At 55.2% G+C, this 21,949-nt stretch overlaps 2 protein-coding genes and 1 long non-coding RNA gene across 9 annotated transcripts in view; 2 read left to right on the top strand and 1 right to left on the bottom strand.

The window, feature by feature from the left end:
• Positions 1 to 765: 765 nt before the first annotated feature.
• On the top strand, positions 766 to 10,871 carry OCEL1 (occludin/ELL domain containing 1). Of its 5 annotated transcripts, none has more exons than XM_030540184.1 (6): positions 766 to 849; positions 3,804 to 5,019; positions 6,284 to 6,477; positions 7,020 to 7,191; positions 8,431 to 8,481; positions 9,492 to 10,871. In XM_030540184.1, exons 2-6 carry the CDS (start codon positions 3,892 to 3,894, stop codon positions 9,609 to 9,611), a joined length of 1,665 nt encoding a protein of 554 aa, XP_030396044.1. In that variant the 5' UTR covers positions 766 to 849; positions 3,804 to 3,891; the 3' UTR covers positions 9,612 to 10,871. The 5 variants fall into 5 exon arrangements, 4 of the variants coding, with proteins under 4 accessions (XP_030396044.1, XP_030396046.1, XP_030396045.1 ...); XM_030540186.1 differs by having other exon boundaries at positions 772 to 849; positions 3,915 to 5,019; XM_030540185.1 differs by lacking the exon at positions 766 to 849 and adding an exon at positions 1,133 to 1,228.
• Positions 10,872 to 11,822: 951 nt separating this feature from the next.
• Positions 11,823 to 14,834, bottom strand: LOC115638529. The gene is made up of 2 exons (XR_003997474.1): positions 14,794 to 14,834; positions 11,823 to 13,031 (listed from the first exon to the last, which is right to left on the bottom strand). It is a non-coding gene; the product is annotated as an uncharacterized LOC115638529 (long non-coding RNA).
• The window catches only part of LOC115638526 (occludin-like), a 26,575-nt gene continuing 17,184 nt past the window's right edge, over positions 12,559 to 21,949 (top strand). The window contains exons 1-5 of one of the 3 annotated variants that reach the window (XM_030540187.1): positions 12,559 to 12,642; positions 13,545 to 13,699; positions 14,381 to 14,519; positions 18,317 to 19,074; positions 21,626 to 21,784. In XM_030540187.1, the coding sequence (XP_030396047.1) occupies positions 18,373 to 19,074; positions 21,626 to 21,784 (861 nt within the window). In that variant the 5' untranslated portion in view covers positions 12,559 to 12,642; positions 13,545 to 13,699; positions 14,381 to 14,519; positions 18,317 to 18,372. Of the gene's footprint in view, positions 12,643 to 13,024; positions 13,700 to 14,380; positions 14,520 to 16,678; positions 16,748 to 18,316; positions 19,075 to 21,625; positions 21,785 to 21,949 lie in introns of those variants that run through there. The other 2 variants (XM_030540188.1, XM_030540189.1) reach the window with 2 other exon arrangements.

Here is a 21,949-nt window from a genome sequence, read left to right as displayed (position 1 = left end):
GTGCCACGTGTAATGCTTAAAGCAACCCAGCAAATGGGAAATGTTTTTCTGTGTTGGCCCGGCCCAAATCTGATTAGCTGCGGGGGGCTGGTCGTGCTGCAGCCCCAGGAAGGTGAATGATCCTGCCCCTCCTAATTGATTGGAGAAACACTTTAAGCATAGTGCAGCAGGGTGTGCTGAGACGGAGCTGGGCCTGAGGCTGTGTGGATGCCAGTCCTTCTGGCCCAGTGGCTCAAGTCTCAACCATTTGATTTAAAGGAAAATCTTCATTAGCTGCTAGCAATATAGTGCCTATGGTACACAGCTGAGTCCAACCAGTAGGGGCAGTGATCACCCTCATGCTGTTCATAACCGTACTATTGGCCTCCCAGTCCTAGCCTACTACTGCTGCCAGTTCGTGGAGTTACTCCTTTAGCTCCAGTGGGAGAGAGGTCTGCGCTGGGTTGCTGAAGCTCGAAGGCTCGAATCCTGTTGGCAGCCCAACAGTCGGGGGGTCAATAGGAATCCCCAGTCTCTGCTGGCAGGCACAGAGCTCTCACAGGTTTTATTTTTGCTGGTAGTAGCCCTGTCCCCGCTACCACGAAGGCTGATGGGCAGGAAAGCCTGGGGCAGAGTGCCGCCCGCCTTCGGGGAAGTAGGGGGGGGCTCCATTGGAACCCCCCCCCAGGGGTGGAGCTTATCATCTGGCCGTTCAGGGGCCCCTGGCTCTGCACACGGGGCTGCCTGGCGGCTGGGCACAGTTAATGTTTAACTTGCTGTATTACACTGGAGGCTAATAACACACCCAGGGGAGCAGCTGGGCCGGACACCTTCACAACACCCCGACTTTGCCGGGACGACAGCAGGAGGGTGAGGCTCAGCCATGAACCCATGTACCCCGCAGCCCGTGTCCCCCCAAGGGAATGGCAGGTAATGGCTCCCGCCGTTTTCTGTTGGCAATCCTGGGGGCCCTCCCCTCTTGAGCGTAGGCGCAGTTAGTGGCCACGCTGCGAAGGCTGGAGTGGCCTAAGATACCCTGCCGCTGGTGCAGATCCTACAAACCGGCCCTGCCCTGACTCCCCACTATATCACTGGGCCGACTCCGCTGACTGCAGCACCACTGCTGGAAGCAGACGTGGGCCCCGGGCGCGAGCCCTGCTCTCCGCTGGGACAGCGCAGCCACATCAGTGCAAGAATCCCCAGGTCGGAGGGGGTGTGCGGCTCCCTGCTGGACTTCATGTGCTCCAGGGTAAGGCAGGGCGGCGGCCCAGCTGTGGCTGGCTTTGCCTAGAGAAACCGACGAGATCCCCGCTAGTTAGAGCTGGGGGGGGATTTTTCAATGAAATGTTTTTTTCCACTTGAAAATGCCAATTCATCAAAACAGAACCATCTGGTGGGAAGGCGTTGGCTCCGACGGCCCATTCATCAGGAAGGCGTCCCAGGTCTGGGACAGCCAAGGGGCCAGGACTCACCTGGGATGACGGACGGGGACACTCAAGTCCTTACTCCAAATCAGGCAGAGTGGGGACTTGAACCTGGCTCACCCGTGTGAGTGCCTGGGCCACTGGGCTAGTCTGAGGGTGGAGGGAGGGTGTCTTTCTCACTCTCATGTATGTGGGGGTGGTGGGGGGGTCTGTGGATGAAAAATTACCAAAGTTCTTGCAGGTTTTTTTCCAATCTGGAACAAATCCCAAGAATCCTTGTTTTCCAGCCAGCCCCAGTGTGAACGCCCCCAGGCCCTCTAGAGATAGAAAATGGGAACGCCAAACTTCTGGGGTCCGTCTCACTGTACCCTGCGGATGAACAAAGTCTCCCTGGGCAGATGGACCCGTCCTTTAGCTCAACAAGCAGATACTCACACCCCTAAGCCAATCCCCCAACCCAGCCAAAGGCTTTGTTCCCTCCGTATTTCACCCACACAAACTTCACTTGAACTTGACTTGTTAGTGTCTTTTTCCATAGGGTGCTGATCGCCCCCCCCTTGATGTTAGCCCTGCACTGCAAGTGGATTAGTCAGGTGAGTGCAGAGGGTAGTATCCCTTTAACTCATTCGTGAGCCAGCTAGTGGTGCTCACCATGTTCTAGAAGGCAGCCGGGCCGGCAGTGTGATGTAATCAGTCCTTGCGTGTTGTGTGTCGTTAGTAAACATGGGTCTGTGGACCCCACCTTGCCTGGGTGGCTGTTCTGGTACAAAGGGAAAAGCCACATCCCCACCCCAGAACCAGCCGGGGACGTCCCTGAGTAGAACCCAGGTTTTATGGAGGGGCTCCGGAGCCAGGTGCCCACAGTGGGTGAGAAATGAAAAAGCCGGAGCAGTCTGGAGAAGGGGAGAGGACTCTCCTTAGACGTGGCGGCCTTTCTTTTGTTAGCTGCTGCTGTTATTTCTGAACCGGATGCGCTTGGCGGTGTCGGGTCAGCAGCGAAATGGCCAACGAAAGCCGCTGGTCAGCGTGGCTGTTTGCTGGGAAGAAGGCCCAGGAGGGAGCTGGCTGCGCCAGCCCAGAACTGCTCTAATTGCTTTTCGCGTCCAACAGAGACTGTGCGGCTCCTGAGCTTCGGGCGATGAGCTGAAAACAATCCCAAAGAGCCAAGAAATTCTCTCTATGTTCAGCAATAAGGCCTGACGGGCTGCCCCGTACAGCCCAGCCAAGAGTGGCATTAATCGGGGGGTGCCTGGGGCACCCGAGCTGAAGGGGCTGGTTACCAATGCTGATTCCAACGGATGGGGAAGAATTGGAGTGTAAGAGTGGCGGTGACGTCACCATAAGCCAATCAAAAAAGCACTAGATAAGTTCACGGAGGACAGGTCCATCAGTGGCTATTAGCCAGGCTGGGCAGGGACGGTGTCCCCAGTCTCCATTTGCCAGCAGCTGGGAATGGGCGACAGGGGATGGATCACTTGATGATTCCCTGTTCTGTTCATTCCCTCTGGGGCACCTGGCATTGGCCGCTGTCAGCAGACAGGATACAGGGCTAGACTCAGCACCCTTAGGGATAACCCAGCATGGCCAGTCATGTTCTTTATGTTCAGATTGTTCCCTTGGTGCTGAACATTTATCAATGAGCAGTGACCGATGGGGAACGAGCCACAGGCCCAAGGCAACGCTATAGGAGAGGAATCCGTGGTCCAAGCGTGGGCGTTGCTGGGTTTGAAGCCCAGCTCAGGAACCCCTCCAAGGTGCACACCAAGACCACAGCCTCGTTGCGCTGTACGTACCCAGCGTGAGACAGTCCCTGCCGTGAAGGGCTCAGTCTAACCAGACAAGGTGGCTAGCAAAGCACACAGATGGGCAATGACTTACCCAAAGCCCCTGGGCAGGGCGGGGACAAGAACGCACAGGGCCTGCTCCAGTTTTTTTGCTGCCCCAAGCAGCGAGGCAGGAAAAAAAAAAGATAAAGCTGCCATCGGCGGCACTTCGGCGGCAGCTCTACCGTGCCGCTTCATTCTTTGGCAGCAATTCAGCAGCGGGTCCTTTGCTCCGAGAGAGACTGAGGGACTCACTGCCAAATTGCCACCGAAGACCCGGACGTGCCGCCCCTTCCCCTTGGCCGCCCCAAGCACCCGCTTCCTGCGCTGGTGCCTGGAGCCGGCCCTGAGAACGCAAGTCTCCTGGCCATTAGCCACTAGACCCCACTGCCCATCACAGGGCCAGGAGGCCACGGCAGCTGCTCAGGAATGGAGAGTGGAACGAGAGAGCAGGATGCCAACTCTCACCAAGGGAATTTTATTTGCCGATGTAACGAATAAACGAATGGGCTTGTAGCAAAAAGCCCATGAACCTCAGCGTTAACCTGTCCCTGTTTCTTCCCTCCCGCTCCAACAGGGGCCTGGCCAGATCGCAGAGAGGAGAGCTCTCCCCAGTACCAGTGTTGAGGAGACTAGAGACTGAAATGCTGTGACTCCTTGGACACATGGCAAATTCTACCTCCTCCAGGGAGAAGAGGCGGCCCATCGTGGAGTCGGATGGAGACCCGCTAAATTCCTCCTGGCAAATGTGGCCCTCACAAGCCTGGACCAGGGCATCCAGCAGGTCCTACCCTGGCAAGAGCAACTTGTCTGACTCCTTCGATTCCTCCGCCCATGAGCCTCCCCTGCCAGCCCAGCCGCCCATCGGGGACGTCCCCCGCAGCTCAGAGACCCAAGAGGCCTCTCCCTTGAAGCCCGTCAGGCGTTTTATCCCGCAGTCGTGGAAGAACTTTTTCCAAAGATGGAGGCGAGAGCCCGAGCTGTTCCTGCCGCTGGCCTACACCGCCACCCAGTGCTCCCCACCCGTAAGTCCGTTGTCAGATCGCCGCGGGCCAGCCCGCAATGGCAGCTCCAGCAGCGGTTTCCAGGAACCCTCCTGGTCCAGCCCCTCTGAATGTAACCAGGAGACAGAGATGTCTCCCCCCAGGAGCCAGCAGGGCCAACCCGCCTTGCCGAGCTACGAGGAGAAGCTGGAGGCCTACAACCTCAAGTACTCCTACATGAAGTCATGGCCAGGCCTGCTCCGGCTGATGGCCGGGCTGGAGCTGCTCTTTGGCGGCATGGTCTTTGCTTGTGTCTGTGCCTACATCCAGAAGGACTACCAGTGGTACAACCTGTACGGCGGGAACCTGATGTCAGGCGGCCTTTTGGGGGGAAGCTATGGGTACAATTATTACGGCCCCATGACCCCCTTTGTGCTGGTGGTGGCCAGCCTGGCGTGGCTGGTCACGGTCATCCTCTTGGGGCTGGGGGTCACCATGTACTATAGGACCATCCTCCTCGACTCCCACTGGTGGCCCCTGACAGAGTTCGCCCTCAACATCATCATGTTCCTCCTCTACATGGGGGCGGCCATCGCCTATGTCAACGACGTGAACCGCGGCGGCCTCTGCTACTCCCTGTTTGCCAGCAACCCGCTCATAGCCGCCTTCTGCCGAGTGGAAGGGGGCCAGGTGGCAGCTATCACCTTCCTCTTCATCACCACCCTGCTCTACCTGGCCGGGGCGCTGGTGTGTCTGAAGATGTGGAGGCACGAGATGGCGAGGAAGCAGCGGGAGGGCTTTGAACCACTAGTGAGTCCTGGCGCTAGCATGCCCCAGAGCAGGAGGAGGCAGCTTCCTAGCACTTCTGCCCCCTTCCCTGCCCCCAAGGCCGGCGCCTTCTCTTGGCTCTGGGAAGGATTCGCCCCGTGCAGGTACCTCCTCGATTCCAGGGCTACAGGGGCCGGGTTGCACTCATGCGTCAAAGGCCCGTACGGGGCATTGCCGGGAGGCAGAATGCAGGCCCACCTAAGCCACACCCCCTGCTACTTTTGACACCCCTCCCTCCCTCCTGCAGCCTCCCCACTGCCCCCCCTCCACCCAGGCCTGCCAGGGGGTTGGTTGTGCTGGGGAGCTCCCCTGGGGAGCTCGTGCCTGGCTAGCTGCTATTAAAGGGTGCCACGGCTGTGAGTAACCTGGCCCTACGCCCCAGCCCCATGTGCGGTTGCATTGTGTGGGGTGAGGCTGTGACGGAGAGTCCTGGAAAAGTTGGGACAAACCCCAAATTGGGGACAGTGGCGGTTACATTGGTTCCAGGATTAACTCTGTAGGAACAGGAGATGGTTCTGTGCAGTGGGATCCCAGTGGGGATCCACAAACCGAAGCCTTCTAGAGATGCACAAATCATCCTTCTGGAGCCTCCCTCCAGCCCAGCCACCTGTCTCCAGCCCGGGCTGCATCAGAGACAGCTGTCACTCAGGCTGTGCGGCTGACAGCTCGCTGGCTCTGTGCAGCAGTAACCTCCCTCTCTCAGGGTATTTCTGCCCAGCCGTCGGGACGTGTGTGACTGCCCTCCTGCAGACGTACTAGCTCAGGTACCTACCCAAGGTCCTGGGTATGCTGCTGCAGCTCCCCTGCTATGGTTACCCACCTAGCGCTGATCTCAGCATCTACAGGTGCTACAATCACACCCCCTTTGTGCCCTCGCCCTTTGCATGGGGCTGGGGGGTTGGGGCTTGCCTAACCCTCCCTGAGGCCATGCCTAGAGATTGGAGGCTGCTCTCAAGAAGGTGGGCTATGGAGCCTGGGGTGTTAACCCAGGCTCTAGGAGCTCACCTTTTGAGGTCTATGTGGATTAAATCATAGAATATCAGGGTTGGAAGGGACCTCAGGGGGTCATCTAGTCCCACCCCCTGCTCAAAGCAGGACCCAATCCCCAACTAAATCAGCCCAGCCGGGGCTTTGTCAAACTGGGCCTTAAAAACCTCTAAGGAAGGAGATTCCACCACCTCCCTAGGGAACCCATTCCAGTGTTGTCACATTGCTGCTGAGCCTCACACCCCTCTGTCTCTTTAAGCACAACCCCGTCCTCCTGCAAGCCAGACGCAAGCGGATCGTCTTCCAGGATGAGGTGATGCCGTCCGGGAGCCTCCCGGGGAAGATCACCAAACCACTGGGGTTCTCCGAGAAAGGCGAGGCATCAGGGGCCTTGAGTTGCTCCATCCCGACAGGGCACACCCCAAAGCCACACATCGTCCCTGACTATGTTGTGTAAGTAACGACCTATCCCCCCGGTCCATGTCCCTGGCTGCGGGAGCGGGCGAGGGCTGGCTTGGGGCTGTGCGCTGGTGGGTCATTACCAGGAGGATGCAGGGGCTGAAAAGGCAGCACTGGCTTTATGCAGCACTCTCTAACCTGGCAACTAAGGCACCGGACTGGGATCCAGGTGACCTGGGTTCAATGCCTGCCTCTGTCCCAGGCTTTCCAGGTGATCTTGAGCAAATCACTGCATCTCTCTGAACCTCAGTTCCCCAGTGGGAGAATGAGCCTTCCTGTGTCTACATAGACTAAGCTCTTTGGAGTAGGGTCTCTCCCGGCAGCACCTGACACAGTGGGGCCTTGAGCCTCTAGATACAACTATAATACACACAATATCAGAGCACTCACCCAGCTCTGCTGGTATTTTCCTTCCTAATAAGCCCCTGATTTCCTCCCACCACATGAGTTAACATTTTCCCACCATTTGCGGATCCATCCCTTGCCACCTATCTCAGAGTCCTTTTCCCCCCCGTGAATCTCTTGGGGCTGGGTAGGAAGTACCCGGGGATCTGCTGCCACGAGGAGAGAGAGAAGTACAAGGCCGTCTTCAACGACCAGTACGCGGAGTACAAGGAGCTCTACTACGAGGTCCATGCAGCGCTGCAGAAGTTCAAGGAGTTGGACGCCATGATGAGCCGGCTGCCTCGTCGCACGGCCAGCAAGAAGGTCAGTTGCTAAGCAGAGGTGGCACAGCACAGGCAGGCTGGAGCAGGGGCTGGGATGTGGGGCCTCTCACCACTCAGGAACGTCTTCCTCTCCTGCCTGGCTCAGCAGTAGGGAACGTTTGGTGGAATGAATTGATGGGTCTCAGCTGATTTCCTACTAGGACAGGAACAACCCACAAAAAACCCACTGGAACTGTTTGGCCCCTTTCTCGCAGTGCTGGCAAAGAGGACCAGGGCTGGAGGGGCTGTGGAGACAGGTAGGGCACCCACCAAGAGCAGAAGCAGGTAGAACAATTTGGCCCAAGACATAGACTGGTCAGGCTAGAAGCAGCAGAGGGTCGACTGAGCCACCAGGAACAACAAAGGAGCCGCTGCCGCCCTTGTGACGGAGCCGTCCGGAAACTTCCTTGGGAGCGGAGCGACCGAGCTTTGTGTTTCGGGTTCCGCTGGTGCTTCCTTGAGGAAGCCAGTTCAAGTCAAAGCCTTGTGGCCCATGAACCGACATTGCTCCTACTGGGTTCAGTAATACTCGGAGCAGACGCCCAGGGCTGATTGAGGAAAGGGGAAGCCGGTCGTCTGCTCTTTCTGCTGGGATCCAAGCCAACTCCGGGCTTTGCAGGTCTGGTTATTTACCACACGCCGGCTTCAGAGCTGCACGGGTGCGTGGGTGACACTGCTAATGAGCGAGTCTGACCTTCTGGGGCCTACTCCAGGCAGGAATTTCTTCCCACACTTTCTTCTAGCAGCGATAAACCAAACCTTGATTCAGTGTCTCCCCTCCCCCCCCCCCACGCTTTCCCTGAGTCATTCTCTACTAGCTACATTCAAAGACCCAGAGGATTGTTCAGGACAGTTCCTGGTTTTCCAGGAGCTGAGATCCCAGTTGGCAGATCGAAAGAGCAGCAGCATTTCCCAGCCAGGCCCTTATCAAAGTTATCCTGCTGGACACCCAGCTGAAGGGGGACTGATGTCCTCCCCCTATTCCCAGAGGGTTGGTGGAGTCCCTGGTTACTGGAGCTGGCTGCAGCATTCCGGGGGCACAGTCTCCGGTCGGAAAACGCTGATTCGCCAAAGTGAAAGGTGCCAATTCCGAACTGAAAAATGTTTGCAAATCTTCTGGCCAAAGGAATTTCCGCTCCCTGCCAGCTCTGCTGCTGAGCCAGGCTTGCTGGGGCTGCTCCCTGCTGCTGCCCGGCAGAGCTCTGCCAGGCCCCTTCACCTGCTGCTTTCTGCTCCGCAGGAACAGAGCCGGGTCTCCAACATCTGGAAGGAATACAGGCAGAAAAAGAGGGTGAGTTAGGGCACACTGTGCAGGCCAAGGGGCGGGAGGCTAGTACTCCGCGGGAACGCTGTACAGCCTGGAGCTCGCCCCATCACAGGGTGTGGTTGCAGTTTGTGTAGATCAGTGGTCCCCAACCTTTTTTGTCTGGCAGGCACCAGACGACGAGCCACCGAGGTCCGTGGCGGCGGACAAGCATCCACCGAAATTCTGCCGACAAGCTGCAAAGTCAATAGGCGTCGCTGTCAAACTGCCGCCGACAAGCTGCGTCATCCAGAGGCGGCACCGCCGAAATACCACTGAAAATAGGCAGCATCTCAGCGGCGATGCCTCTGGATGACGCAGCTTGTCGGTGGCGTTTTGGCAGATGGTCATCTGCTGGCCAGTACGCGGGCGCACTTAGACAGCCCAGCGGGCACCATGGCGCCCACGGGCTCTGCGTTGGGGACCCCTGGGGCAGATGTATCCAGCCTGCGTCCCCACTTAAACAGTGCTCAGAGCATCGCTGGCCAAAGACTTCTTCCAAACAAGCAGGGCCCCTCTGGCCAACCGGGGGCTCTCAGGCATTCCCACGCGTGCGGCTGTGGAGCCCCTGTGGTATGGAAAAGCCAGGACTGGGTTCAAATGACTCTAACGGGGATTCTCTGTGGAGGCTGCTGGGTGCAGCTAGAACCTGTGATTCCCTTGGGCTCCCTAGACTGGCTGACGTGGTCTTGTGCCATCGCTCGCTCTTGGCCTGTCTGGGGCTGCTCACAACAGGGCAGCTGCAATGGCTCTGGCCTTCCCAGCCGAGAGCTCGGGCCCCGTACAAAGGAACGTCCTCAGGTGGGAGCGCTCCCTGCCTTTCCACTTGGCCCAGTCGCTGCCAGCAGCTACGCAGCTCTCCGCAGGGTCGGGAGCGTGGGGCAAATCTCGGATCCTCCTGGAGACCCTGCTCCTCAGTTTGTGGGGGGGGAAAGGGGATGAAGCCCAGATCCAGCGGTGGTGATGCTGACAAAGGACCCGTGCTCCTGTCCCTGCAGGATCCCGCCTTCCTGGAGAAGCAGGAGCGCTGCGACTACCTGAAGAAGAAACTTGCACACATCAAGGCGCAGATCCAGGAGTACGACCGGACAGCCAAGGAGGGCTCCATCTACTTCTGAGCCTGACACCTGGGGGGTGGCACCATGCCGCCCCCGGGCTGGTCCCCAACACCCCAGCCCCGAGCCCTGACGTGCTCTGGGGCTTGCTGATGTCTGGGGACCTTGGCCAGAAAGAGAGCAGGATACAGGACATGGGGGGCTGGAACAATGTGTATAGTGGGGGTGCTGGGAGTCATTGAACTAAACTGTAAACCCTCTGTCTGATGGAAACCATTCCAAGCCAGGAGTGCGGCTGCACCCCTAGTTCCAGCACCCATGGGGCTGCTTGTGCCTTGTGGCCTCCTGTGCATTACACACGCACCCCCGCTGGGTCATGTGTGGGTCAGGCGCCATCCCTGCCCCGTGCTGCCCCCGAACCAGCTGAGACTGGGAACCAGCAGTGCTGATGTGCACTCTCCAGGTGGGACTGAAGCTGGGGGTGGGAGGACTGGGGTCTCAGGCGGGGCAGGGAGCGGTGCATCGTTCCTGCTCATGGGAATGGGGGTGCACCGCGCATCTGCTCCAGTCAGCAGCATCCAGACCCGGCCTCCAGGAGGCCCCTGTGGAGAAGCTGTGAAATTGGGCAAAGCTTCTGGCTGAAGGGAGCTGCTGTGACGGGATAAAATGCCCCTGGGCCTAGCTCTGTGCTCATTTCATGCTAGTGTAAAATTGGGAGTCACGGCACTGAAGACAGTGGACTTGCACTGGTCTGAATGAGGTCATTGACTTCAGTGGGGGCAAGACTGGGACCCTGACTCCTTTAACATGGGAGCAAGGCCAATGAAGGGGGGGAGATGGTACAAATTACCCGGAGCCCAGCGGTCCGGAAGGGGGTCCGAGGCCCAGCAGCCCTGTTTAGCCGGTCCACCCTTGCTGGGGGGCCCAAAAAATGTTTTCACTGGGACCTGAACCCGCTTTCAGTGGCCCTGCGGGGACGCAGGCCAGAGATTGCCTCTTACGCACAGGACTTCATCGCCATGTTCACTTACTCTGCAAAGCAGCCATCGGAAGAGGGGGGCAGCGTTCATCTGTGCAGCAAAAACTGAGCTTTGGGGGGTGCCCGTAACTGTCTGTAAGGAGTGACGGCTTCCCCTTTGAATAAAATACACCTGGCCGCCCGTGTGTGAAATCCCTGGAGCCAGCAGGATCAGCCCTGCCCTGCGCTGGAATTCCCCTGGAGAGGGTCCCTGAAGGGGGGTGCAGGAGGAAGGTGATGCTATTGCACGTGCTGTCTGCTAACAGCACCGTGGGTCATAGCAGCATCACGTGGGAGATCAGTGGAGCTCTCTGCTCACCGTGAATCCTGAGACCCATCCGCTTCCCCCAGAGGATGAGACTCTGCTCCAGCTTCCCCCCAGGGGATTTACTTCCGTAGTCCCAGCTGTGGAAGCTCATGCTCTTACTGGGAAGGTCGCAGGTCTGACGGTCGTTAGGGTTTCACCTTCTCCCACAATCCTCGGTTCGGTGAGAGAAATCACAACCAAAGTGACTCTTCCCCCCCCCAAAATCTGCCTGTTGTCTGTGTTACCGTAGCGCCTTGGAGTCCCGGTCCCCATGGCCCTTGGCGGTGCACGAACACGCAGCCACAAGCAGGTCCTGCCCAGCTGGCTTACCAGTTAACTACAACACAAGAGACCCCAGACTTGAAACAAATCCCTTTTCTGGAGCTCGCTAGAGACCAGTTGCCTACGGGGAGCAGAGTGAGACGACATGTGCGTCTAGACTGCACACTAAGCCCAGGCGCTGATTCTGGTTTGAGCCTTCTGGCTACACGCATCAGCCTGGCTCAGGTCAGCAACCACGCAAGACCCAGGTGCTAGGACCCTGCTGGGGGACGGATTGGGGCCTGAGTCCTGTTGTGACTAGGGTCCGAGCCGTCACGTTGCTGTGTGGATGCAGCTCAAGCCGTTAGCCCAGCTGTGCAACTTGGGCCCAGCAGTTGAAACCCAAGTTTACGATGCAGCGCGGACACTCGGGAATGGGCTTGGAAAAACCTGGGTTTACAAGGCCGTGTAGACAGACCCATGCTGAGCTCCCCTGGTGCAGCCGTGGCTTGTGCACGAGTGGCCAGCGCTGGAAGATAGCTGCAGAGGGAGAATTTCAGAGCGCCCTGACTGACAGCCATCCCGGTGCAGGCAGCTGGTCGGAGCGTCCCTGCTATTTGCACGGTCACTGCAACACACCCGGCTTTAGGCTCTTTTCCAACTTATAAAGCTGCTTTTTATTTAAAAAAAAAAAAAAAACACCTCCAAGAAATTGGAAACAACGAGGCATCTGGGGCTAGTTAAGGCCCCAATCCTGCCAACATGCCCCATGTTTAACTTCAAGCCCTGTGGGCTGTTCAGCTGAGACACCCTCTGACTGCAAAGGCCAGGGCCCCACAAACTCATTGCACCCACAAAGGGCCGGGGTGCACACTCGAAGGAGGGAGCGAGACTTAAAGAGGAGTAAAATCCAAGTGCCGGGCTGGGATCCTTGCGGCTTGGCAGGACCCCTTGGGCCTGACCGAGTCAGGGAGAGGCAGCTCAACCTTGCATAGGGGGCTGTTCCCCCGCGGGTCCATGTGCAGGACAAACGGAAGGAGTTAAAGTTGAACCAGCCACGCAGCAAGCTTTGATCAGAGTCTTGCACACAAGGCGATTTATTATCCACGGTGGAACAGGGAGCTGAGATTTAAGCGCTAGGTCTGCTGCTGCCAAGTTTTTTACTCCAGCTGTGCCAGGTTCCTGCCGTTACAAGCTTTCTCTTCGGCCTGGCCACAGCGGGAGGAGGCGGCTGGCGGGTTGTTTTTAATGATTGTGCACCTAGTAATGATTAATCCTGGGCTGCCATTTTAAGATGAACAAAGAGGGGAGGAAAACAGGGGGGACCCAGGTAGCTGCTTTTAAAGGAAACCCAGCCATCCCCCTTCTCAAGGCAGTGGCTCCAGGAATGGAGCCCTGAGCCAGGGGCCCATCTGCAGGCAGCACCAGGCTGATTAGTGGCACGTTTACCAATAATCCTAAGCACCAGAGACCAGCACATCTGGCACCGGAGAGAGCTGCAAACTGAGGTAAGGCAGTGGGGGTTTGAGTGCTTCACGGGGCAGAGGTGCTCCGTTCTTTTTGTGTCAGTACATTTCAGGGTCGTCTAAAGCTCTGTTGAACTTAAGGGGGCCAGATTCCCAGCTGGTGTCAATAAACCTGCAGCCAGCTATGGGTCTGGCCCCACTGACACCAATGGAGCAATAGTAATGAATGCTAGCTAAGGCTCTGGCCTAGGCAAATTCTTCTTGCGAGGTCAGAGGACTGAATTCACACAGCTCTGTCTCGAGAGTTCGCTTTCGATGCAGAACACCTTGAATGTTTACCAGCCACTTCCTTCAAACATTAAATCCTTGTTTGTTGTAAGGGGGTTTCATAGGGCTGTTCAGTTTTCTTGTTTACTTCTAGAGTAACAAAGCTAGGAAGGAAATGAAAACAAGCTTAACTGGCTTTAGTGAATAAAACAAGGCGTTTGTTAAACAGAAATCTTGGGCAATTCAAAGAACCCGGTTGAGAAAAGAGGTGGAGTTGCAAAATCTTTGCAGAAAGGGCTTAGGTGTCGGAGTCAACTTCGCCGGGTCTGGAAATTCTTTCTGGGATCTGGGATCAAACTGGAACTGCAGCTTTTAGAAGCCCTGGGAGCTTTTGTTGTCTTTGAAACTTGAATCCTGGCCAAAGAAAGGAGGTTTGGCAGCGAGAACATAGCACCAACCTTATCGCGGGCTCTCTTGGGGAAAGAAAAACACGGGGGATTGGTTTTTAAAAGGACTGACTAGAGCCCAGCGGGTGTGAGGGCAGCGTACTGTTTGCTAGTGCCGGGACAGGCGGGTGGAGACCCATGAGGGGCGTGTGGTGAGCAAACCCTGCCCTGTCCTGCGCTGCTGTGCGTTTCCCCGCTGCAGGCCTGGGAAAACAGAGACTTTTTAATCAGGTGAAATAAGAGAGGAGGTGGCATTGGCAGAAACTCTTGCAGCCGGAGTGGAGGCCCCAGCCTGAACATTCCCATCCTGTCTCCAGTGGTTCAGGACGGCTGGATTCAGCAGGGATCATTGATCCTGCACGTTCCTAGTGATCCAAAAATCCAAGGTGAGGCTTAGAAGAATTCTTCGGAGGTTTGTTTGCCCTTCCCTGTGTCCTCTGCCCCTCCAGCTCTGCGGGGCAAACAATGAACCCAGTGGCAAAGCTCTCTTCAGCTAAGCCTCTGCCAGACTATACAGGCCAGTTATTAAAAGTTGGGTGAGGGGCAGAGCAGGCCGTTCCCGCGGGAACCTGGGGGCCTGTGTTCAGCGAACAATCGTACACTGCGAGTCGGAGCCTGCCGAACCGACCTAAAGGGCACTTTGTGGGGAATGCGCGGACAGAAAAGAGCATTTAAAACGTGGCTACCCCAAAATTGTAGGAGGCCAAATAAACAAACCTGCCCCTTGCTTGTATGTATCCCTTTAAATATAGCACAGTGAATTCATCCCTGGGGTAATTATTCTCGGCAGCCACGTCTTCCATGTATTAGTGACCCTCGCTTGTGGGGGGCGCCGACCCAGGGCACCAGCCTGATGGCTACACGGCAGATTTATCGCCCTGCACTGCAAGCCTGGTGAGCTCAAGTTGGCTCCCTGGACCAGCTGTGGGTCTTTTGCAGTGTAGACATTCCCTGGGAGGCCAGGGTTCAATCCCCTGCCTGCCCGCGACTCCCTTTGAGTAAGTGACTCAGTTTCTCTGAGCTGCCTTTGTTCTCCATGGCGATAATGGCATTTCTCTCCCTCACAGAGGAACCGTAAATGTAAATACGTGAAATTCTCCCTTTACCGGATAACTGTCACCTACCAGCACACAGGCGTTCTCCTCCCTGGGCCAAACTGACTGGTGCGAAAGCGGCAAGGTCGGGCCTTTTTCTCTTACTAATAAGGTTTGTGTTACAAAAGCATTTCTGTGTCTGAGCCTCTGTTGTTTGTCCCGTTATTAATCGATGCTTGGGAAATGCTTTGAAGTACTCAGCAGTGTTGTTACTGCACAGACCAGGGCGCGGGGGTACGGGAGACATAGGGAAAAACCGATTGACTGAAATCATAGAATCGTAGAATCTTAGACTTTAAGGTCAGAAGGGACCGTTATGATCATAATGTCTGATCTCCTGCACAATGCAGGCCACAGAATCTCACCCACCCACTCCCACAACAAACCTGTGTCTGAGCTATTGAAGTCCTCAAATCGTGGTTTAAAGATTTCAAGTGCAGAGAATCTTCCAGCCAGTGACCCTTGCCCTAGGCTGCAGAAGAAGGCGAAAATCCCCAGGGCTTCTGCCAATCTGCCCTGGAGGAAAATTCCTTCCCCACCCCAAATATGGCGATCGGTTAAACCCTGAGCCTGTGGGCAAGACTCACCAGCCAGCACCCAGGAAAGAATTCTCTGCAGTAACTCAGATCCCACCCCCTCTAACATCCCATCACAGACCACTGGGCGTATTTACCACTAGCAGTCAAGACGAATTAATTGCCAAAATCTCTGAATGTAAGGCAGATCGTGTAGCACGACACAATAGAAAGGCATTCCTGTCTGCTGAGGTACTTATACCAGCACCATAGCATAGGAACATGCAGAAATAATCTCTCTTAGAAACATATAATCTGCGGGGGGTTGGGAGTTTGCATTTTGTTACCAAAGCGTCTGAGCAAAATGACGTTAGTTCAGTTGTTGGTGATTTTTTAAAATCTTTTGCATTATTTGGTTGAAGCAACTGGAGTAAATTCAAGTGAGTAAATTTTGTGGGAGGTTTAAATAAAAGTGCGGTTGAATTGGTTGGTTGTGAGGATGTGAGAGCCTGTTTCTCAGGATTTGCACCAATATATCAGACCTGCATTTGGAAGAGTTATTCCAGATTTACGCTGGGACCAGAGCCTGGAGCTAGTGCAAAGGGGGCAAAAATCATCAAAGTGGATCTGTCCTCATTGCAAAGTTTACTCAAGTTCTTGCTCAGGGATTGTCCCAACCCAGCTCCCATCCACACACACAACCCTCGGAACCTGAGTTTAGTGGGGCTTTCGCCCTGGGCTAGGTGGCTCCTCTAGGGCAGAGTGCTAACCCGCTGGTAACCCACCCACTTGTGGTGAGGACACCAGTCTGGCAGTCCTCCAGGGCCTTCCCACAATTTCCTCCATGCGCCTAGAAGAACAGACAAGGTCTCCCAGAATCCACAGGGAAAACACCCCATGGCTCAGCTTACTGACAGACAAAGACCCAAGGATGGGCCCCCCAGCGTCCTAGACGCAGGCACAGTCACTTGGGTAGGGCTTTGTCGTGTGGCTGCCCACCCCGCACCAGGGCTAGGCTAACCGTGGGGTTGCTCACCCCACTTAATTCAGATCCCATATGACTTAGGAACCCAATCCTCCTGGAAAATCAGCAGGCCCCCTCAATTCCCAGCACTTTGGAGACTTCTGAAAATGGGACTTTGGCTCCTAAGTCATTTATGTGCTTTAAAAAAAACTTATACTAAGGATTCTAAAGTTCAGCTAGGAGAATCCTTTGCAAGGCGGAGGGCCAAAGTCAATGGGAATTGCACTCCCTAGTGTCAGGGATGAGCATAGCCTGGGGCATGGGGGGCTGTGTGATCCCGCGGCCTTTGCTTGTTGTGCATCAATTAGTCCATAGAGGTGACTGGGCTTTCTGGTCTCTGCAGCGGAGAAGGGTCTCGCCCCAGCATGGGGGAGATGTTGCCGAGGGCTCAGGGAGGAGGCTGGCTGGGACCAGGAGGAAGATTAGCTCAGGGAGATGATTCTGGGACAGGGGTGAGCAAACTACGACCTGGGGGCTGCATCCCACCCTGCATACGTTTTAATCCGGCCCTCGAGCTCTTGCCAGGCAGTGCGGTCGGGGGCTTGCCCCCGCGCTCTGCATCCCATGGCCCTACATAGCTCCTGGAAGCAGTGGCATGTTCCCCCTCTGGCTCTTACACGCAGGGGCAGACAAGGGGCTCTGCACACTGTGCCATCCCCACAGCTCCTATCAGCCAGGAACCACGGCCAACGAAAACTGCAGGGGCAGCGCCTGCGGACGGGACAGGTGTAGAGCCGCCTGGCCACACCTCCATGAAGGACTGGAAGGGGTCCATGTCACTGATTCCAGGAGCTCCTTGAGGTAAGCATGGCTCAGAGCCTGCACCCCGACCCCCTTCCGCACCCTAACCCCCTGCCACAGCTCTGATCCCCCTCCCATCCTCCGAACCCCTCGGTCCCAGCTCGGAGCACTCTCCTGCACCTCCAACCTCTCATCCCCAGCCACACCCCAGACCCTGCACTCCCAAGCAGAGCCCTCACCCCTCTCCTGCCCCCCAGACCCCAACCTCTAATTTCGTGAGCATTCATAGCCCACCAGACAATTTCCATAGTTCCCAGATGTGGTCCTCGGGCCAAAACGTTTGCCCACTTCTATTCTGGGATATCAGCCAAGCAAGTCCCGTTTGGACAGTCCCCCTAAAGAACCTCTTGGCAGCATGAGGAAGCCCAGCCCCCTAGTTTAGCCCTTCCACCCCACCGTGGGGGTAAAGCTCAATCCTTTCTGAGCTGGAGAGATCAGTTGTGCTGCTCAGGACTTAAAGTGGGGTCTGCGTGATGCCTCCTTTGGCCGCTGGAGTCAGTGAGAAGATGGCCACATACTTGCAGGCTGCACCCATCCCCAAGCACTGCCTGGTTCCTGCCTGGCCTCACCGAAAGCCCTTTCCCCAGCCCGTGAATGGTTGAGACACCCTATTGCTAGGTCTTGTTTTTGCCAACCATGTAAAATCGCGCATGTTAAATGCACCTAAGATGCGACAGACCTGTAGATTTCTTTCTATCTATCTATCTATCTACCCCCATACACCCAGGGCCGTCCATAAGGGGGGGAAGTGGGGCAATTTGCCCAAGGCCCCACTGGAATATAGTATTCTATAATATTGCAATTTTTTTTATGAAAGGGGCCCCCGAAATTGCTTTGCCCCAGGCCCCCTGAATACACCCCATCCATCCATCTATCTATCTTTCTAATATACTTATCTATATATATAAAACCACCCCTAATTTATAGACGGGGACACTGAGATTTTCAAAGGGGCCTGGGCCTTATTTTCCATTGACTTACTATGAACCGTGGTGATTCTGGTAGTGTCTGAAAGCCAGCCAGGAATAGGGCCCTACTGTGCTAGGTGCTGCACAACTATGAAGCCAGAAGTGGTCAGAACTTACAGTTTAAATAAGATGAGAGAGGCCCAAGGTCTGTGACCCCCGGTGAAGGGCTATAACCCCCAAGCAGAGGTGGCAGCAAGCAGCATGTCGATGCCACTTTTCCTGGGGGGTGGCAGTGGCTTAGTCTGGAGGAGACCAGCTACCTGGAAAGCAAAGGAGGCAGGGCAGGTGGGGAGCGAAGCTCAGAGCTGAAGCAAACAGTGCAGGGCAGCGAAAGTCCAGTCAGAACTATGGCAAGTCCTCTGAATATTCACAGCTCCCTGCTTTGGCTGCCCCGGCTGGCCGGTTCTGCAGCAGTCATCTCCCAAGGCCGGATGGCAGGAGAGGGAAACACATGGCCCTCATGCCCCTTGCTCGAGCAGTTTGTAAGTGACTAGCCCAAGGCTTCAGTGGCAGAGCCAGGATTAGAACCCCCTGCCCCTGGGCTTGTCCCACCCTCAGGCCACCCTGTTAGACCAGCTTCTTTATCTGCTGCTCTACCTAGGCGTTTCTAAGGCTGTGGTCTCTGGTGCCTGCCCTGCATCGGATCCTTCCTCCGCCATGTACAGCCAGAAGCCCTACACCAGCCCGCCCACCGGCTACGGCCCCCCCGGCGATGGCTACGGCTACGACATCCACTCCCCCCCACCAGGCTCCTTCTACGTGGAGGATGTGCCGCAGTATTTTTACAAGTGGAACTCTCCGCCCGGCGTGGTGAGGATCCTGGAGGCCCTGGTCATCCTGCTCTGCATCACCATCTTCGCCTGCGTGGCCTCCACGCTGGCCTGGGAATACAGCTACGGCTATGGGGGGATGTACGGGAGCGGGCTAGGCAGCTACTACGGGTCTGGCTATTATGGAGGAGGGATGGGCTACGGGGGCTATGGAGGTTATGGCGGATACGGCGGCTATGGAGGCTACTATGGCGGGATGACCAACCCGCGGGCAGCCAGCGGCTTCATGATCTCCATGTCGGTCTTGTGCTTCATCGCGCTGCTGGGGCTCTTCGTGGCCAGTGTCACAAAGTCCAGCAGCGCCCGGTCCCGCAGGTTTTACCTGGCAGTCATCGTGGTGTGTGCCATCCTGGCCTTCCTCATGCTCATCGCCTCCATCGTCTACATCATGGGTGTCAACCCCCGGGCGCAAATGACAGGCAGCTACTACTACAGCCCCATGCTGACCATGTGCAACCAGATGTACTCCTCTGGCGGGGCCTACATGAACCAGTACCTCTACCACTACTGCACCGTGGACCCGCAGGAGGTAGGATGGGCACTGCTTGCCTTTTCCTTTCAGCTTTCTCTCCTTCTCTTCCCTCCTTCAGCTTTCTCTCCTTCTCCCTCTTTCTCCCGCCTTCAGCTTTCTCTCCTTCTTTTCTCTCTCCTTCCATTTTGTCTTCGTCTTTCGCTGACTTTCTCTTGAAGCTGCTCAGAAAATGAGCTGACTGTTTTGGGGAAAATGTTAATGCCAATTTAGTCCTTGTTTGTTTGTGTGTTTGTTTGCTTGTTTGTGTGTTTGTGTGTTTAAAATGTGAAATGATCAACAAAGGTTGTTGAAAATTTCCTACCATCTCACTTGCTCGATTTCACAGACGAACAGGATGAAACTTTGGTCAGAATATTAATGGAAACCCCCCTTTTGTTTTGTTTTTTTGTTTAAAATTTGACATTTTGCTTGGAAATGTTGGCATATCCCAGCCAGTCTGTCTATTTTTTGCCATTAACACTCATTTTCTCTCCAGTACCTCCGTAGCCATCAGCTGTAACTGCTGCTTTCCCTTTTCCACTAGCCATTGGTGCACGTCTCCAGCTTGCCTCAGCAAAGGGCAGCTCCTGGTGACTAGCGTCAGCTGCCCCTGGATCTACACAGGGTGTAACCAGGGCTAGGTGCTTCCTGGTGGGCGAAGCTGAGGAGCAATCTCACAGGGGAATCGTGGAGATCTAAATAGTTGGGACTTCAAAATCCAGGTTGGACAAAGTATTAGAAAAAATCCTGCTTTGGTGGGTGGATGGCTTAACCCAGAGGTTTGCAAACTGGCCCCTGGCCCAGGGGGGAGCTGGCTGCTCACATGGTGCTGACTTATTCATCCTGGGTTTTGCAGCTGAAGGAGAGTCAGAGCTGGTGGGAGAGGGAGCTGAAGGAAGAGCATGTGGTTATTTTTCCATTCAGCCAGTCGCTTTAGTTGACAGGGGTGTTATAAGAGGGGAGGCCAAGGTGGCCCACAAGACAATCCTGCTGATAATAGCTCATCTTAATTAATTATTAAGACATGCATCCGACGAAGTGGGTATTCACCCACGAAAGCTCATGCTCCAAAACGTCTGTTAGTCTATAAGATGCCACAGGATTCTTCGCTGCTTAATTAATTAGCCTCTTAGAGTTGGTAAGGCAACTTTCACCATTTCAGTTTCTCTGTATGTGTACAGTATATATCTCCTCACGAGATGTTCCAGTCTAGGCATCTGATGAAGTGGGCTGTAGCCCACGAAAGCTTATGCTTGAATAAATGTGTTAGTCTCTAAGGTGCCACAAGGACTCCTGTTCTCTTATTGATACTGTGCAGCTAACAAGGATCTGCCCGGCTCCACAGTCAGAGCTCTAGGCTGTCTGTCGGATAGAAGACAGCAGAATATTAACAAACAAGGTCTCTGTGAAGCCAGTTTCGGTCTGGACAGAAACAATTGCAGCGATTTAAGCGGCGAGCTGGGTGGGGCTGCCGATACCACCCCTGTCTCCAGGATAAGATTAGCCCAGCCTGCTGCATTCCAGCCACCTGAAATCCAGAGTCGTGTAGAGCTATATACTTTGCTATATATTGTCTACCAAGAACAAGCAAAGAGCTGTGCTGGACCTGCCCGATGCATGGACCAGATGTGACCTAATCTGTCATTTCCCCCTATGTCTAATTTCTATCTACTTCAACATTCTTACCAGGGCCCTGTGGGAAATTCTGGGGAATCTCCCTCTCTCACACACACCAAAATGCGAGGATTTGAACCCCTTCTTCTCCTGGGCTCTTTTCTTGCTCTGTGGGGCCTTGAGAAAGTCATTTTATCTCTCACCGTATGCCTCAGTCTCCCAGTCTGTAAAATATGAAGGCATTGGATCCCTATAGCTTGCAAAGCGCTTTGGCATCACCTCGTTTAGTTTTGGTTCTTGAGTTGGGCCCACTCCCAGAGAATCAAACCCCAGCAAGCTTTGCAGGCTCGATTGTTTTGCTAACTTCCACCCAGGATAAGCTAATAGCAATGAGGACAGCAGTGGCCGCCTCCCATGTGATTCTGCTTTGTGCCAGGGAGAGCTGGGGAAGCTGATTCTATTTGTTGCCAGCATAGCCGATATCCTACTGTTCCCCCTTTGAATGCTGCCGGGTTTGTCCTCTCTCGCTTGGCCAGTTCCAAAAGGCCTCGCAAACCCGAGAAGCTGCCTCTTCATCTCTTCCTCCCCTAAATCACAGTTCCAGGAAATTCCTCATCCGTCTCTCTCCTCCTTTGGGGGGACTCTTTTGTTTGATGTAACAATTATTTTCCCTTTCATTTCATTTCCTGCCCCCTTTGGCACCTTCACATGGACTGGAATCATTTTTCCAACTGTGCTGGCAGGTTGGGGGCTGTCTCATCTCCTGCTAGTGGCTAATCCACATAGAGGACAACAACCTACTGCTGCTACCAGCTGATGGAGTTCTTCCTTTAGCTTGAGCAGTAGAGGTCAGTGCTGCAGTGCAAAGGATGCTGGGTTTGAACCAAGCTGACAGATGGCATAAGGGTAATTTCACTGACTCCCTGGCCAATGTGTTTTTTTCCCTCTCTTCTAGGCCATCGCCATTGTCTGTGGGTTCTTCATTGTCATTCTTCTCTGTGTGATTTGCTTCTTTGCTCACAAGACGCGCCACAAGATCTGGAAGTTTGGGAAGCCCAATATCTACTGGGACAAGCCACTCGCCTTCCAGGAAGGCCCCAACGTGGAAGAGTGGGTGAGTCTAGGATGGCGCAGGCTGCGGGTGGAGAAGATGAGGGATAGGGACTTTGAGGCTCCAACCTGCTCTGGCTAAATCAGGGAATTACTAACCAGCCCATCACCGTGGTGTCTAGGTGCCAAAGGTACCCTCAGGAGCCAGACTGGGAAACAAACAAGGGGA

This window comes from Gopherus evgoodei, chromosome 22 (assembly GCF_007399415.2).
Source record: "Gopherus evgoodei ecotype Sinaloan lineage chromosome 22, rGopEvg1_v1.p, whole genome shotgun sequence".
Lineage (NCBI taxonomy): Eukaryota > Metazoa > Chordata > Testudines > Testudinidae > Gopherus > Gopherus evgoodei.
Note: the sequence above shows the minus strand (reverse complement) of the source record. Positions and strands in the feature narration are given on the sequence as shown.

Bases quoted from the DNA above. Each gene is read 5' to 3' on its own strand.
- OCEL1 (XM_030540184.1), top strand. From the start codon at position 3,892: ATGGCAAATTCTACCTCCTCCAGGGAGAAGAGGCGGCCCATCGTGGAG. The intron at 5,020-6,283 runs GTGAGTCCTGGC...TGTCTCTTTAAG, and splicing joins GGGAGGGCTTTGAACCACTA to CACAACCCCGTCCTCCTGCA. The intron at 8,482-9,491 runs GTGAGTTAGGGC...CTGTCCCTGCAG, and splicing joins AATACAGGCAGAAAAAGAGG to GATCCCGCCTTCCTGGAGAA.